This window comes from Pan troglodytes, chromosome 4, assembly GCF_028858775.2.
Source record: "Pan troglodytes isolate AG18354 chromosome 4, NHGRI_mPanTro3-v2.0_pri, whole genome shotgun sequence".
Taxonomy (NCBI): Eukaryota; Metazoa; Chordata; class Mammalia; order Primates; family Hominidae; genus Pan; species Pan troglodytes.
In genome coordinates this window covers 129,716,159-129,729,846 of record NC_072402.2, presented here as the reverse complement: position 1 = coordinate 129,729,846, position 13,688 = coordinate 129,716,159, and the positions used below count along the sequence as shown (strand labels likewise).

General features: G+C 40.0%; 1 protein-coding gene across 16 annotated transcripts in view; it reads left to right on the top strand.

Moving 5' to 3' along the window:
• The window catches only part of ACSL6 (acyl-CoA synthetase long chain family member 6), a 58,265-nt gene extending 46,375 nt beyond the window's left edge, over positions 1-11,890 (top strand). For 15 of the 16 annotated variants that reach the window (XM_063810117.1, XM_054684053.2, XM_016952767.3 and 12 more), the window contains 4 exons: positions 2,984-3,127; positions 5,048-5,149; positions 6,063-6,134; positions 11,295-11,890. In XM_063810117.1, coding sequence (XP_063666187.1) covers positions 2,984-3,127; positions 5,048-5,149; positions 6,063-6,134; positions 11,295-11,432 — 456 coding nt within the window. In that variant the 3' untranslated portion in view covers positions 11,433-11,890. 16 annotated transcript variants of the gene reach the window in all.
• Positions 11,891-13,688: the final 1,798 nt, after the last annotated feature.

Below are 13,688 nucleotides of genomic sequence, written 5' to 3'. Positions count from 1 at the left end.
TCCACCTCCCAGGTTCAAGCGATTCTCCTGCCTCAGCCTCCCCAGCAGCTGGGACTACAGGTGCCCGCCATCCCATCTGGCTAACTTTTTTGTATTTTTAATAGAAACAGGGTTTCAACACGTTGGCCAGGCTGATCTCAAACCCCTGACCTCAACTGATCTGCCCATCTCGGCTTCCCAAAGTGCTGGGATTACAGGCATGAGCCACTGCACTCAGCCTGGATTTTATCCTTTAAAAATGTTTTAATAAAAGAAAGAAAAATAAAGTTATTTTTGTGAGGAACAAATGAGATTATGCCTGCAAAGCACTTAGCACAGTACCGGGCACATAGGAGATGCTTAGATGAATGCTTTCACCAGAAAACGGCTGTCACTGACACTGAGCACTCTTGCCTGGAGCAGCCCACCCCAGGAAACTCTCCTGTGTCTTTGGGAAGTGCTAAGGTTTGGGTGGACATTTTGAGGTGTTGAGTTAATGAGGCACGTGAATGATGTTGAGCCCAAGGCGGGCTGAGTGGGCTGGTAAATGGATCTGCCCCTGCTTGGGCCTGTGTACTTCCCTTTGAGAAACCCTCATGCCTGCCCCAGACAAAGATGTATCTCCAGTGAGTGCCCTGGCCCAGGGACTCTGTTTAGGGGAGATATGCATGATTAGACAGTTCCCAACCCAATGTGATGGGCATGAGCTGGGGGCACACTGGGGGCACACTTACCTCGGGAGAGGCAGAGGAGGACAGGCACCTACTGCATCCAAGTATTAGGATATGAGTCATGTTCCAAGAGGTGGGAGTGGGAAGGACAATCAGGGCGTGATAGTAATATATGCTGAGTAGAGGCACTAGACATGGGAAGCAGCTAATTCCAACTGAAGACCCATAGGTGTGGGAGAGAGAGGCTAGAGAGGTCAGCAGGTCCTGAACATCTGCAGAAGGTGGATTGTCCTGTCGGCTTAGGGAGCTTAGGCTTCAAGCCCCCTCACTTGCATCAGCCCCTTCCAAGGCCCTGCACTTCATTTTACCTGGTTTTTCTTAAAAAGGGCCCTCAATATTGTAAAAGCTTGAAGTCTCACAAATCTCTGGATCTGCTGCTGATGCCCTGTAACTTGAATGAAACCATTCACCATTTAGGGGGTAATATGAAGCAAATAAATGAATTCGTGTAAAGCACTTAGTGTTGTGCTTGAGCACAGGGCCTAAAGTTGCAGGCAGGTAGTCTGTGAGAGTCCATTTTTTAAATTATTATTTTTAAATGATTTTTGAAATTTAATTAAAATTTATTGCAGCTATTGAGATACTTATTTTTCTATATTTCTCATGTAAAGCAAATCATGCATTCTTGACATAATTCAATTCAACTTAATCATGATGTGACTTTTTAAATAATATTTTTCCTAAAAATTGTGTTTGACCTTTCCATTTATATTCACAAATGAGATTGATCTGTAATTTTCCTTTTATATACAACCCTATTATGGTTTTGTTGTCAGCTTATTGAATGAGTTGGTAAGTGGGTTTTTTCTCCATTTTTTTGGAAGGGTATGTTCAAGCTTTGAATGATTCATTCTTGAAATTTAGGTAGAAATCATCTATAAAGACATTTGTGCTTTTAAAAACGTTATTTTGAAATCATGTTAAATAGATCAAGGAATAAGCATAGTCTTCTGGTCCAGAAGGATCGGGATTCAATCCTGGTTCCCCAACTTCTAGCTGTGTGGCTTTGGAGGAGTTAACTAAGCTTTCTGATCCTCATTTTCCTCATCTGTGAAACAGAGGTGACAACACCCAGCTAATGGACCATGAGGACCAAATAAGCTGGGGTAGGGAAAGTGCCTGATGTCTAGCCTGGGTTTTGGGCAAAACAGAGTCTGCTCATTTTTCTCTTTTGGAGAGATTGCTCTGGCACTGGCAGATCAAGAAGATGGAGTGGAGACAGAGTGTGTGCAGAAGTCCAGTCAGAAAGTGGTTTTGCTGGGAGGAGGTGGTGGATATGAGATGGATTTGTGAGCAAGGACAGGTGAGCCTGACCACTGGAGATCCCAGGAGAGGCAAACAACAAGGTCATCTCCAGGTTTGGGGTTTGGAGGCTGGGGCAGGCTTGAGAAGCTTGGTCGTGAGTTTCATATAGGAGCATGTTACATCCTCTGAGACAAACAGCCTAGTTTTTGAAGCATTCCAAGGGTATTTGGGTTCTGGATCTGGAGCTCAGTGAAGAGCTGGAAGCTTGAACTGACTTGGGAGAGACCAATGAAGAGAAAACGGTGGTTACTCCAAGGTGCATTGTCAGTGGCGGTGAGGGGAAAGAGGCCCATGTAATCACCTTGGAAGCTCAGAAAGGTCGAGGAGAGTCAGGGAGGTGAGGACGGGTCCTGGAGGCCAGTGGCATCAGCACTCCCTGTCCAAGGAGGTGACCTGCCTGCTGCAGAAGTCCTACAGGGGCCTGGGCTCCTAGTGCCATGTGGTATGTCAGGTAGGAGTCACAGGGGCTCTGTCAGGTCTGTGCTATATGCCAGGGGATGCAGAGGCTGCTCTTTAGGGGTGGAGACAGTAGCTGGGCAAGAGACTTGAGTGTGGTCTAAGGGAGTGAACCAAAGATGCTGGTGAGAAAAAGGGCACCTGGAACAAGGGTGTGTGCAAGAGGGGTGCCCTGATGGAAGGGTGGTGGGCCTCCAAGAAGGAGGAGGTGAGGATACCTGCTGCTAGGCATGAGGGTGGCAGTGGTGGGAGGACTGTGTGGGGGGCTAACTGCTGAGGGGAAAGGACAGTGGATGCTCACGGCCCAGCAGAACTTGGATGCCATCAACCTGCGGTGTACAGTGGTTCTCTCCAGGAGCCCTGCAGCTCCCTAAGAGCAGACACAACAGATGGAAAAGAAATCGGGGTGGGGTCTGCAGGGTGGGGTAGGGCAGGGAGTTACGGCACTGAGGAGCAAAGGTTCAGGCTTGAGAGTGCCATGTTCTTATAAAACTGTTTGTCCAACTCTACAGGCAGGAACTCTTAAAATTATTGATCGGAAAAAGCATATATTTAAACTTGCTCAGGGAGAATATGTTGCACCCGAGAAGATTGAGAACATCTACATCCGGAGCCAACCTGTGGCGCAAATCTATGTCCATGGGGACAGCTTAAAGGTGAGGCCCCTAGGCTTCAGCCCTCCCACATATCCTGGGCATGCTGAAAAACCCAGATTAAACATTAACCTCCAATCAGACACCAGGATTCTCCTCTGCATTTTAAAACATGAGAGAAAACTCCTTTTTAAAGGAGAAATCTTACTTATAGTTTGTTGAAATGTAATTAGGTCAAGTAAATTGTCTGAAGTAGTACTAATGAACATTCCTATTCCTTTTCACTTATGCTCTACTTACTTCCAAGGATTTTTGAGATAAAATACTAGAGCAAGATTCAGGGTTTCTACTGTTTTTATTTTTATTTTAAAAATTATTATTACTATTATTATTATTGAGACAGGGTCTCGCTCTTTCACCCAGGCTGGAGTACAGTGGCAGAATCATGGCTCACTGCAGCCTCAATCTCCCTCCTGGGCTCTAGCCATCTTCCCACCTCATCCCCTTCCCCCTCCCTCCCCATCCCCAATAGCTGGGACTACAGGTGCACACCACCATGCCCAGCTATTTTTTTTTTTAATTTTTAGTAGAGACAAGGTCTTACTATGTTTTGCCCAGGCTAGTCTCGAACTCCTGAGCTCAAGTGATTCTCCTCCTGCCTCAGCCTCCCAGAGTGCTGGGATTAGAGGTATGAGCCATCACACCTGGCCTGTTTTGATTTTTTTAATATGCAAATGAACTTTACAAATTAATGAGTACTGCAAAAAAATGTACTAATGGTACTAATACTAATATAGGTTACTAGGATTCAGTTATTTGGAGGAATTTTATACTTATTTTCCTTTCAATATTATTTAGATTTAAAGTCAGAAAGATCATGAGTATATTCTATGATATCTAAGATATCAAATATATTCACTCTGTCACCCAGGCTGGAATGCAGTGGCACAATCTCGGCTCACTGCAGCCTCTACCCCCAGGGTTCAAGTGATTCCCTAGCCTCAGACTCCCGAGTAGCTGGGACTACAGGTGCCCACCACCACGCCTGGATAATTTTTTTTTTTTATTTTTAGTAGAGACAGGGTTTCACCACGTTGGCCAGGCTGGTCTTGAACTCCTGACCTCAAGTGTTGTGCCTGCCTCAGCCTCCCAAAATGCTGGGATTACAGGCATAAGCCACCATGCCCTGCCTGATATCAAATATATTCTGTACTATCATTGCATTTCTATAAATATTATGAAATTATTTTCGAAGACATGCTTTAAAAATCAAAATGGGCCTGGCATGGTGGTTCACGCCTGTAATCCCAACACTTTGGGAGACCGAGGCAGGAGGATCACTTGAGCCCAGAAGTTCAAGACCAGCCTGGGCAACATGGTAAAACCCTATCTCTACAAAAAATACAAAAATTAGCTACATGTGGTGGCATGCACCTGTAGTCCCAGCTACTCGGGAGGTTGAGATGGGAGGATCACTTGGGCTCAGGAGGTCAAGGCTGCAGTGAGCCATGGTTATACCACTGAACTCCTGCCTAGGCAACAGAGTGAAACCTTGTCTCAAAAGAAAAAAATAAACAAAATGAAGAAGTCTTTCATGAATGAAGATCGTATTAATGAAACCATTTCAACGTGGTTTGGTAATCCTGGGAAACATTTTGGTTCAGAGAATTTGGATCAGAGAGTTGTTTGCTCAGCCTCCTAAAAATGTGCTGATTTGAGATTGGCATGAGAATCAAAGGTGCATATCAGTCTAACTTTACTGATTCTTAGTGTCCTTATTTTTTCATATAAAACTAGGGGAATATGTCAGAAAATGGATGGTATGATATATTGGCAGAAAGATTTCATGACATCAACAAATGTTTTATAAACATATACTTAGTTTTTGAAAAAGGTGGAGTCTGAGAATTTTAATGCTGGACCACAAATAACCACTTTAAATGCATTTGTCATGACTGTGTTCTCCTTTGGTGAGCACTACAGGCCTTTTTGGTAGGCATTGTTGTGCCTGACCCTGAAGTTATGCCCTCCTGGGCCCAGAAGAGAGGAATTGAAGGAACATATGCAGATCTCTGCACAAATAAGGTTGGTATCTTGGGGCTGTCTCCTGAAAGGTTACTGAATGTTTTATGATTCCACATAATGAGAAGACAGAAAAGTTGTAGACCAGTGAAATTCGAGCTCGTATGAAATTTCTAACATTACTTTATATATAGTGGGGATTCTAAACCAGAGATTTGTCTTTTTGTTACTGAAGAAACTCATATTTCTTCTTAGAAAGATTGACAAATGTTTGGATTTTAAGCCAGGAGACATCACAGAAAGCTTATCCAGCCCTGTTGCTTTGTGGCTTAGAGGAGAGTCCAGGGAGGGTGGTAACTTGCCCAAGGTCACACAGCTGGTTAGCAGCAGAGTCAGATGTGAGCATAGGCTTTCTGACTCACCTGCCATGCTCCTTCAGATGTAAGGTGGATTTTGTATCTGCTGGGTGTAGACAGCTAGTCATGGAATAGAAAAAGTAGCACAATTCTTCCTGCTTAGAGCATTAGCTACTCACACCTTCCTGAAACCTTCTAATGGCACATCTAGAACTCTGTGGAGGAGGTCGCCGTGCTGTGACTCAGTGTAGCCCCTTGAGTCACATGGTCCATTTCTTAGTAGTAGCCATAGGCCCTCCCTCTCCTACTGGACCCTGGGCCCTGGGCTCATCTAGGGGTAGCAAGACTCACCAGGCTGACCAAAAGCCTGCTTTAAAAAAAAAATTGAGTGGTCCCTTAGTCCATTCATGGTCACTCCTTTGGCCATTTCAGGTACTTACTTGCCAGATGAGAGGTGGTAATTGGAGTGTTGCCAGGGAGTATCAGCCTCAGTTGCAGGCTGTGGGTTAGCACATGTTGGCACAATCATCAGTTGCACTTTACCCAAAAGTGTTGTTTCCTCTACCTCCATTTTGAAATGTGTTCTTGTCTTGTAATTTTTCTCATATGGTTTGATTCAGGATCTGAAGAAAGCCATTTTGGAAGATATGGTGAGGTTAGGAAAAGAAAGTGGACTCCATTCTTTTGAGCAGGTAACTGTTACCTTCCCCATACTCGTTACAACCCTTTAGGCAGTGATGAAAATTAAATTAACCCATGGTGACCCTGACCTAGATTCCTGACTTTTCATGGTGTGGCCCGCCAGCAGGCTATGTACCAATGGACCCCTGAAGGCCTGTTCCAAGCTGCCTCCTGAACCAAAATAGGTCACATGTCAAAAGAGATTGCACCCATCCTTATAATTACAAACTTTCCTAAGGCTGAAATAATACCCTAGCTGTCACTAATAAATCATGTGTACATGATCTGTCTTCCAAGCTTCCTGCATTACCGAAGACGACAGTCCTATCTTATTTTTATTTTTGTGGGGACCATCTTCTTCGCTTCAGCAGACAAGTTTACTTGTTAGGAGGACACTGGAAAGATTGGTCTCCTCGGGCCAGTGATCTGTCAGCCCAGCATGCCCTCTGTAAAGAGGAGGAAACAGAATGCTTTGGGAGAGGACACAGCAGTCCTCCAAGACTTTTTTTTTTTTCTGCAAGGTTGGGTTCTTACTGTAATTGAGCTCATAAGCATACTTACTCTGACTTACATATACCATTTATACATCCTCTTTTGTCAAAAATTCAAAGAGAAAAATGCTTCAAATGGAAAAATATTAATATACTGATTTTTAAAATTTCCTTATATTTAAAATAATTGTTTTTCATAAGATAAACATTTCATTAAAATAATTGTTTTTCATACAAGTTTGTTACCCAAAATTTAGTGACAGGGGTCTTCAAGTTTGACAAGAATCTTTAAATTTTGTATGTTTGCTTAATAACCTAAAAACATTTAAAACCAGTTTAAAATATAAAACTCTTATAGTGCTTTAATTTGCAATTAAAAAAACATTTTCATGGATTAAAATTTTTATTTTTTAGTTTCAAACTATGGAAATCTAAGCATAGTTTCAGGGTCCAAAAATACTGTTTTTCTTTATGAATAGATCTTTACATTAATCCATTTTGAGAAACACTGCTTTACCCTCAACTGTCAGTATGTTTTAGGGCAATTTAGGCCTGGGTAAATAAATATTTTTTAAAAGTATGGAATCTGAGGCATTCAGGCAAGTTACATTTATCTTTCTAAAAGAAAAAGGTCAATTTTGGCATATGAACTGACTTCATTGCCCTTCCTCAGTGGGGAGTTGTGTGATGGGATCCTCTGTGATCATGTAGACCAGAGACCACAAATGAGTGGTCGTAGGCCTGGCTGGTCTGGGCCTACGTGGATTTGAAGGGCTGGCTGCAGCCTAAGCTGCAGTTCACGCAGACATCCTGGTGCATTCACAAGGCCTTCACGCCCCCTGCTGGTGTTTGGATGCGGGACCTGTCCCAGGGCACACAGAGTATCATGACACCCAGATTCCTCTTCATGGAAAAAAATACCAACTCTTAAGATTATGCTTAAAAGAGACCTTTAGTTAAGTTTCCAGTGTTAACCATTGCTCTGGTTAGAGCTTTCACTGAGAGGAGACGAGTTCTTGACTTTCCACATGCCTTTCGCAGAGTTTCTGCTCTAATAATCTGCCCTCACCATGGTAACCTCAAATACACAGAAGTCATGTGGGATCTCAGAGGCCTTTAGTTTTATTGCCAAGGCTGTCGCCTTTTGATTTTCTCTGTTCTCATTCTCCTCTTTGTTGGTCTATGACATCCTCCCTACCATAGCCAGTGTGTGCCCTCAGCTGACCACAGGAAAGCAAAAACCAGGCCTCATGCCTGAGGAGGGTGTGCTCTCAGTTGTGATCCAAAGCGCAACATAAATTATTTCAGTTAATACATAATCCATTGTCAGCTTGTCCTTTTCCCTCTTCCTCAAAAATAATGGCCAATTAAGGCATAACTCTAATTAAACACACACATACACACACAAATAACGAATTCAAGTTCAATATCCAAAGTTTAAGTCATTCAACAAAAGCTTTAGGAGTTCAGACTTACTGGACTTGGTTGATCTGAATTAAACCTTGAATTAGAAAAACAAATGATGTAATTTAATTTCCAAGAACAGACAATTCCTAGAACTAGGCCAACCATTATTAATTTATGGAGATCTTTGGAAGATATATTTTAATGAGTAGATGGCTGGGCAGTATTTGAGCATACTTAACCATGATTTAACCATTTGTTTGACATTTATATGCCTTATTAATTTGCATAGGCAATACAATGTGAACTTTGACACTTGATAGATTTTTCAATTTCTGACTAATTAAGCACTCACTAAAAATATTTTATTGTATCTCCTTTCATTGAAATGAATACTTACCTAACCAATTTGCCTTTAAATAAGAAAATGAGCATTTCCCTAACTCATGTAATTGTTTTTTTTTTACTTTATCTCTCCTGTTCTAAATTATTCACTCTGTGTTTATTATCTACAAGCAATATTGTGTTAAAGGATTTCATTAAGACCACTGAAAAACTTAAAATACTATGTCTCTAAAATTATGAAGTTTGTGCTTTTATGAGTTGGCATAAATGGACAATTTTGAGGAATTTTATTCCAAGGCCATATTTAAATGTTACAGTATTTCTGAATTATTTTTAAAAATCCTGTAGCATCTCTTTTCAGTGAAAAGAGTATGGTTTCAGGAAGGGAAGCTAACATTAGGCATCTCCCTTTTTCTTTTCCCAACAAAAACTTTGCTAATTAAAAAATGGAAATTCCAGTTTCATGAAGTGTGTGGCATAAAGAGAGAATAAGGACTCTCATACCTTTTTTTAAAAAGTTCACAATTGGACAGTTTGGCTTTAGGAGAAAATAATTATTATAAAAAATGAACATATGCTTTTATCATTGATTCACTTCTAAAAAAAACTATAGGTTTGCGGCCCATAGTTAAAGTCAGTGTCAGTTAAACAACTGGCTGACTCATTTTTTTCCACTTACTGCCTATATTTTTTAGTCACTCAAGCAGGTTGTATAGGTATTTTCATAGAAGGATTTAAATAGTCCAAGGGCCGTAGGTCAGACCAGACCAGGGACTGGCAGCCTAGCAGCAGTGCCGCTCCGACCTGCTCACTAAGGGACTGAAAGGTGAGCCCAGAGCAGGCTGTCATATTTCTTGGGCTTCTGCAAGGCTGTATTTAACGATATAGCCTCTTCTCAGGCAGAACTATTTTGTAGACAGCCACATAGAGCTGCAGATGTCCCACTCAGCCATTTAGGTTTGGGGAGGTAGCTGGATTGGCAATATTCCACATCTACCTGTTGATGCTGTTCTTTCTTCCTAAGATCATAATGTTTTCTTTTACATTTCTACTTAACCATATAAATGACATTATATACCTCTCCTTATGAAATCTATATTTCCAGTACTGTATTTTTTAGTAGTTTCTGCTTGTCACTGCTGGCTTTTCAAAGATACTCACCCCAAGTTCCCATACTGAACATAGACTCTTGTCCCAATTATACAATGTTCTCCACATGCTGTTAGGAATGCAGACAAGCCGAAACCCAGGCTACAACACTGAGAAATTATATCTTGGCATTTGTATCTCCTTTTTAAAAGCATATTATTAATTTTAATAACAAAAGAAAGTGGATAGATGGTTTGCACTTACCGGAAGTCTTCATGTGATAGTGCTTCTACAGAAAGAAATTTTTTTTGAAAAGTTAAGGATATTAGTACTGTCAATTTTTTAGTTTTTCATTTTGACAGTAAAGGTTAGTTACTACTGCATTAAATCCCTGTAACTAAGATTAAATTTTATTTTGATTGTGTTAATGTTTTCTTTAAGCTAATTAATTTTGTCATCAAATGGTGATTTCCAAACTTATTTAAGTAGAACTTAGATGACATCTTATATAAAAATTAAGCATGCACAAAACATAAGAGCAGTGCTACTCAGGTTGGTTTAGGGCTTGAGTCAGAGCTTCTACACACACACTTTTCCTCCTAAGCACCTCACCTCATCTTCCCACCCTTCTCCATTTCCTTTCTACCCTTACCTATCTAAACCCCACTTCTACACCATCCCCAGCAGTGGCCTCTGCAGATCACCTAGTTCTCAGTGCACTATGGTTTAAAAACGTCTCCCTTGGGACCTGTTTCCAATAAATATTGGGTCTCCTAGGATGGTTTATGTTTTGTAACAACAAATTAGGAAAAAAGTATATTCTATAGGGTACAAAGAACAGCAGCCCTATTCCTTATTGAATCTGTGCTTCTTTGAATGTCAAGCATACTGAGAGAGTTTTCAAACAAAACCCTTTTTACAATAACCATATCTGATTTTGAAACACTTGATCATACACATCTTTAGCCAAAATTTCCAGCTATTTAAGATGATACCTATCTTTAGCCATAGATGATACCATAAAGATGATGCCCATCTTTAGGCAAGATTTCCAGCTATTTAAATTGGATATCCTAGAAATCCCCTCAAAAACAATCTTCCCATTTCTCTTGGAGAGATTTTTCCAAAATGTGTATTCAGCCATGCCATTGCCCTAACTAAAAACCTTCAGTATCTTACTATCGTATTTGGAATAAAATTTGAGCTCCTCCATAAACTGGCTCATCTACCACTTTAGCTTCATCCCTCACACTCTTTGCCTCTTATTTTATGTAACAAGAAACCACTCAGAGTTCCCTTTTCACACTCTGACATTTCTCACTCCCATGGCTTTGTTTTGGTGTTGCCTCTGCCTATAATGCCCTTCTCCACCCACTTTTCCCCGTTTGCTGGTTAACTATAACCCATTATTTAACATCCGTCTGATTTGGGAAGTCTTCCCTGACTGTCTCTCCCTCTCCCCTCCTATGCCTGAGATGGGTGCCCTTTATCTCATGCATACCATACTGATAATTGCCCAGTGTTTCTCTGTCTCCACTACTGGACGTGAATGTGCGCTCCCTAAGGGCAGAGGCATTCATGATTCCTTTGTATCCTCAGTGCCTGGCATAGAGTAAGCAACTAATTCATTTCTGTTGACTGGCTAAATGAATGAAGAGGAAGGAAAAAAGTTGGCTTTTTGATACGTAAAATAGGCTGAAATGTTCTCAACATAATTTTGACTTAGCATAATGTCTGTATGTCAATATATCTACTCTCATGTGCCTGTTTGCTTTTTACCATGTATACTATAAATACTGTGTTCTATTCCTGTTAAAGATGTATTCTGCATTTGGTTTTTAGGTTAAAGCCATTCACATCCATTCTGACATGTTCTCAGTTCAAAATGGCTTGTTGACACCAACACTAAAAGCTAAGAGACCTGAGCTGAGAGAGTACTTCAAAAAACAGATAGAAGAGCTTTACTCAATCTCCATGTGAAGTTCAAGGAAAGTTCTTCTCAGTATAATGAACTGTGTAGCAATATTATAGTTATTCTTGAAAGTAATGAGTCAAAATGACACAGCTGAAAATGAATAAGCATCTGATTTTATGACTGAGCCTTTTCCTGTCCCAAGAGGTCTTTAACAATATTTTCTCTATCATCAATGAGTATACTTTATTTTTATTATTAAAATGATATTGTGGTGGGCTGCTAAAAATATCACAAATGGCAATGTAAAAATCAAGACATTTTCTCAAGAACTGTGTACCACTAAAAGTAATATATTGTCAATGTTCACAGAACTATTAAACATAAAGGAAAAACATAAGTGATATATTCTACTTAATTATTTGTGAATCAGTAACCAGATGCAGCAAATATCTAGGCAATGTGGACTACCTCATTCAGTAACTGATTGTCAAAATCACAATTAAATCAGACTTCAAAAATTAAAGCTGGGTGTATAGAATCATGCTAAAACAAAACATGATAACTCATAGTCTACGTAACTTCAGAGTCTTTAAACATGACAATCCATATTGTCATATGTGAAAATTTTCTCTCTGATTTTTACTTTCATTCATGAAAAATGAAAATTCAGAAATTCTTTTTTTCCTTTTTGTTTTGAGACAGGGTCTGCTCTGTCACCTAGGCTGGAGTGCAGTGGCTCAATCATGGCTCATTGCAGTCTCCATCTCCTGGGCTCGAGTGATCCTCCTGTCTCACCTCCCAAGTAGCTGAGACTACAGGCACACGCCACCACACCTGGCTAATAGAAATTTTTTTTTTTAGAGATTTTGCTCAGGCTGGTCTCAAACTCCTGAGCTCAAGGGATCCTCCTGCCTTGGCCTCCCTAAGTGCTAGGATTACAGGCATGAGCCATTGTTCCCAGCCAAATTCAGATATTATTAAAACACATGTCATATTTATATAGTAACTTACAAAGACCTTTCAATACATTTTCTCATTTATTAAGCTCATTAAAGTATTCAGGAACTACCTAGAAAAAATATAATGTAAAACTATTCAAGGATAGTGTGTGTATGTTCATGGACTTCTTATTATAATGAATTCTAAAAGACATCTGTTGACTCTACAATGAATGGATCCTTGAGGAAGACTTGGGAGAAGAAACTCAGAGTTATTTCTCAGGGTAGGCAGCGATTAATGTACCTACATTTCTTGCTGGGGTCTTCTAGTCTTCCATTCCCAATGTGCCCATGCTATGCCTGGAAACCCTATATGGTTGTAATTCTGAACAATTTCACTTTTTTTCCAGTAAGAATATCAAGGCAGAAGGTGGGAAGGAGGGGACATTATTTCCAGGGAAAATAGTTTTTCAACAATACAACTTTGATAAACCTCTTTAAAATGCCCCAAGAAAACTTTTTAAGTCCATAGACAAAGAAATACTGCCTAATGGCATAATTCCATTCCTAAAATCTTTAAGTGTGCCGAAGTTTAACCACTAAAACCTCCTTTCTTGCATTATGTATTTAGATGCACCCTGTACTGGGGTGTCAACAATTTCTTATAATTAAAGTCCAGATACCATGGACAGCAATTAAGTTCCAAGCTATAGATTGTGCCTCTGAAAAAGGCATGGACCCCAGGAAGGTGTTTTTCTTCTGTAGAGACAAGACTCTAAAAGCATATCAACAATCCATATGCAATTTGTGTGTTAATTTAAAATGTATGTGCTCAGTGTTTGTAGTCTAGAAGCTCCTTTCCCTTGGAGGAATGCCAAGCAGTTTGCAAAAATAAATGCTGTTAGTTAAAAACCACATAATCACATGGGCCTACTGAATAAATATGCATCAGTGATTATATACTTATATTTCAGTCTTGTCAAAAGTGAATCACTGTTTCATTTGATGTATTTACCCAGTCTTTTTATCCAGTTTTTCTTGGGCATATTCTCTCTGAAGACCCACTGTTGCACTTCTAAATTTGACAGTTAAGAAATGAGCTAGTTCTATACACACTGATTTTTAAAGGCGTTTCTGAATAAACTAATACTTAAAATGTCCAAAGTCACATCTGTACAGCATTAGATTTTTATATTTAATATATATTTGACGAATTAAAAGTGAAAATTGTTACCTGAACTGGATATTCATACTATTTTAAGGGCAAGTTGCTTACATTTCAATAACAACAAAAAAAGAATCTGTTTCCCATTGTCCTCCTACTCAACTAAAATTCATAGTTGGCTTTAAGCCCAAAAGAATTTTGAACAATGTGACATAAAC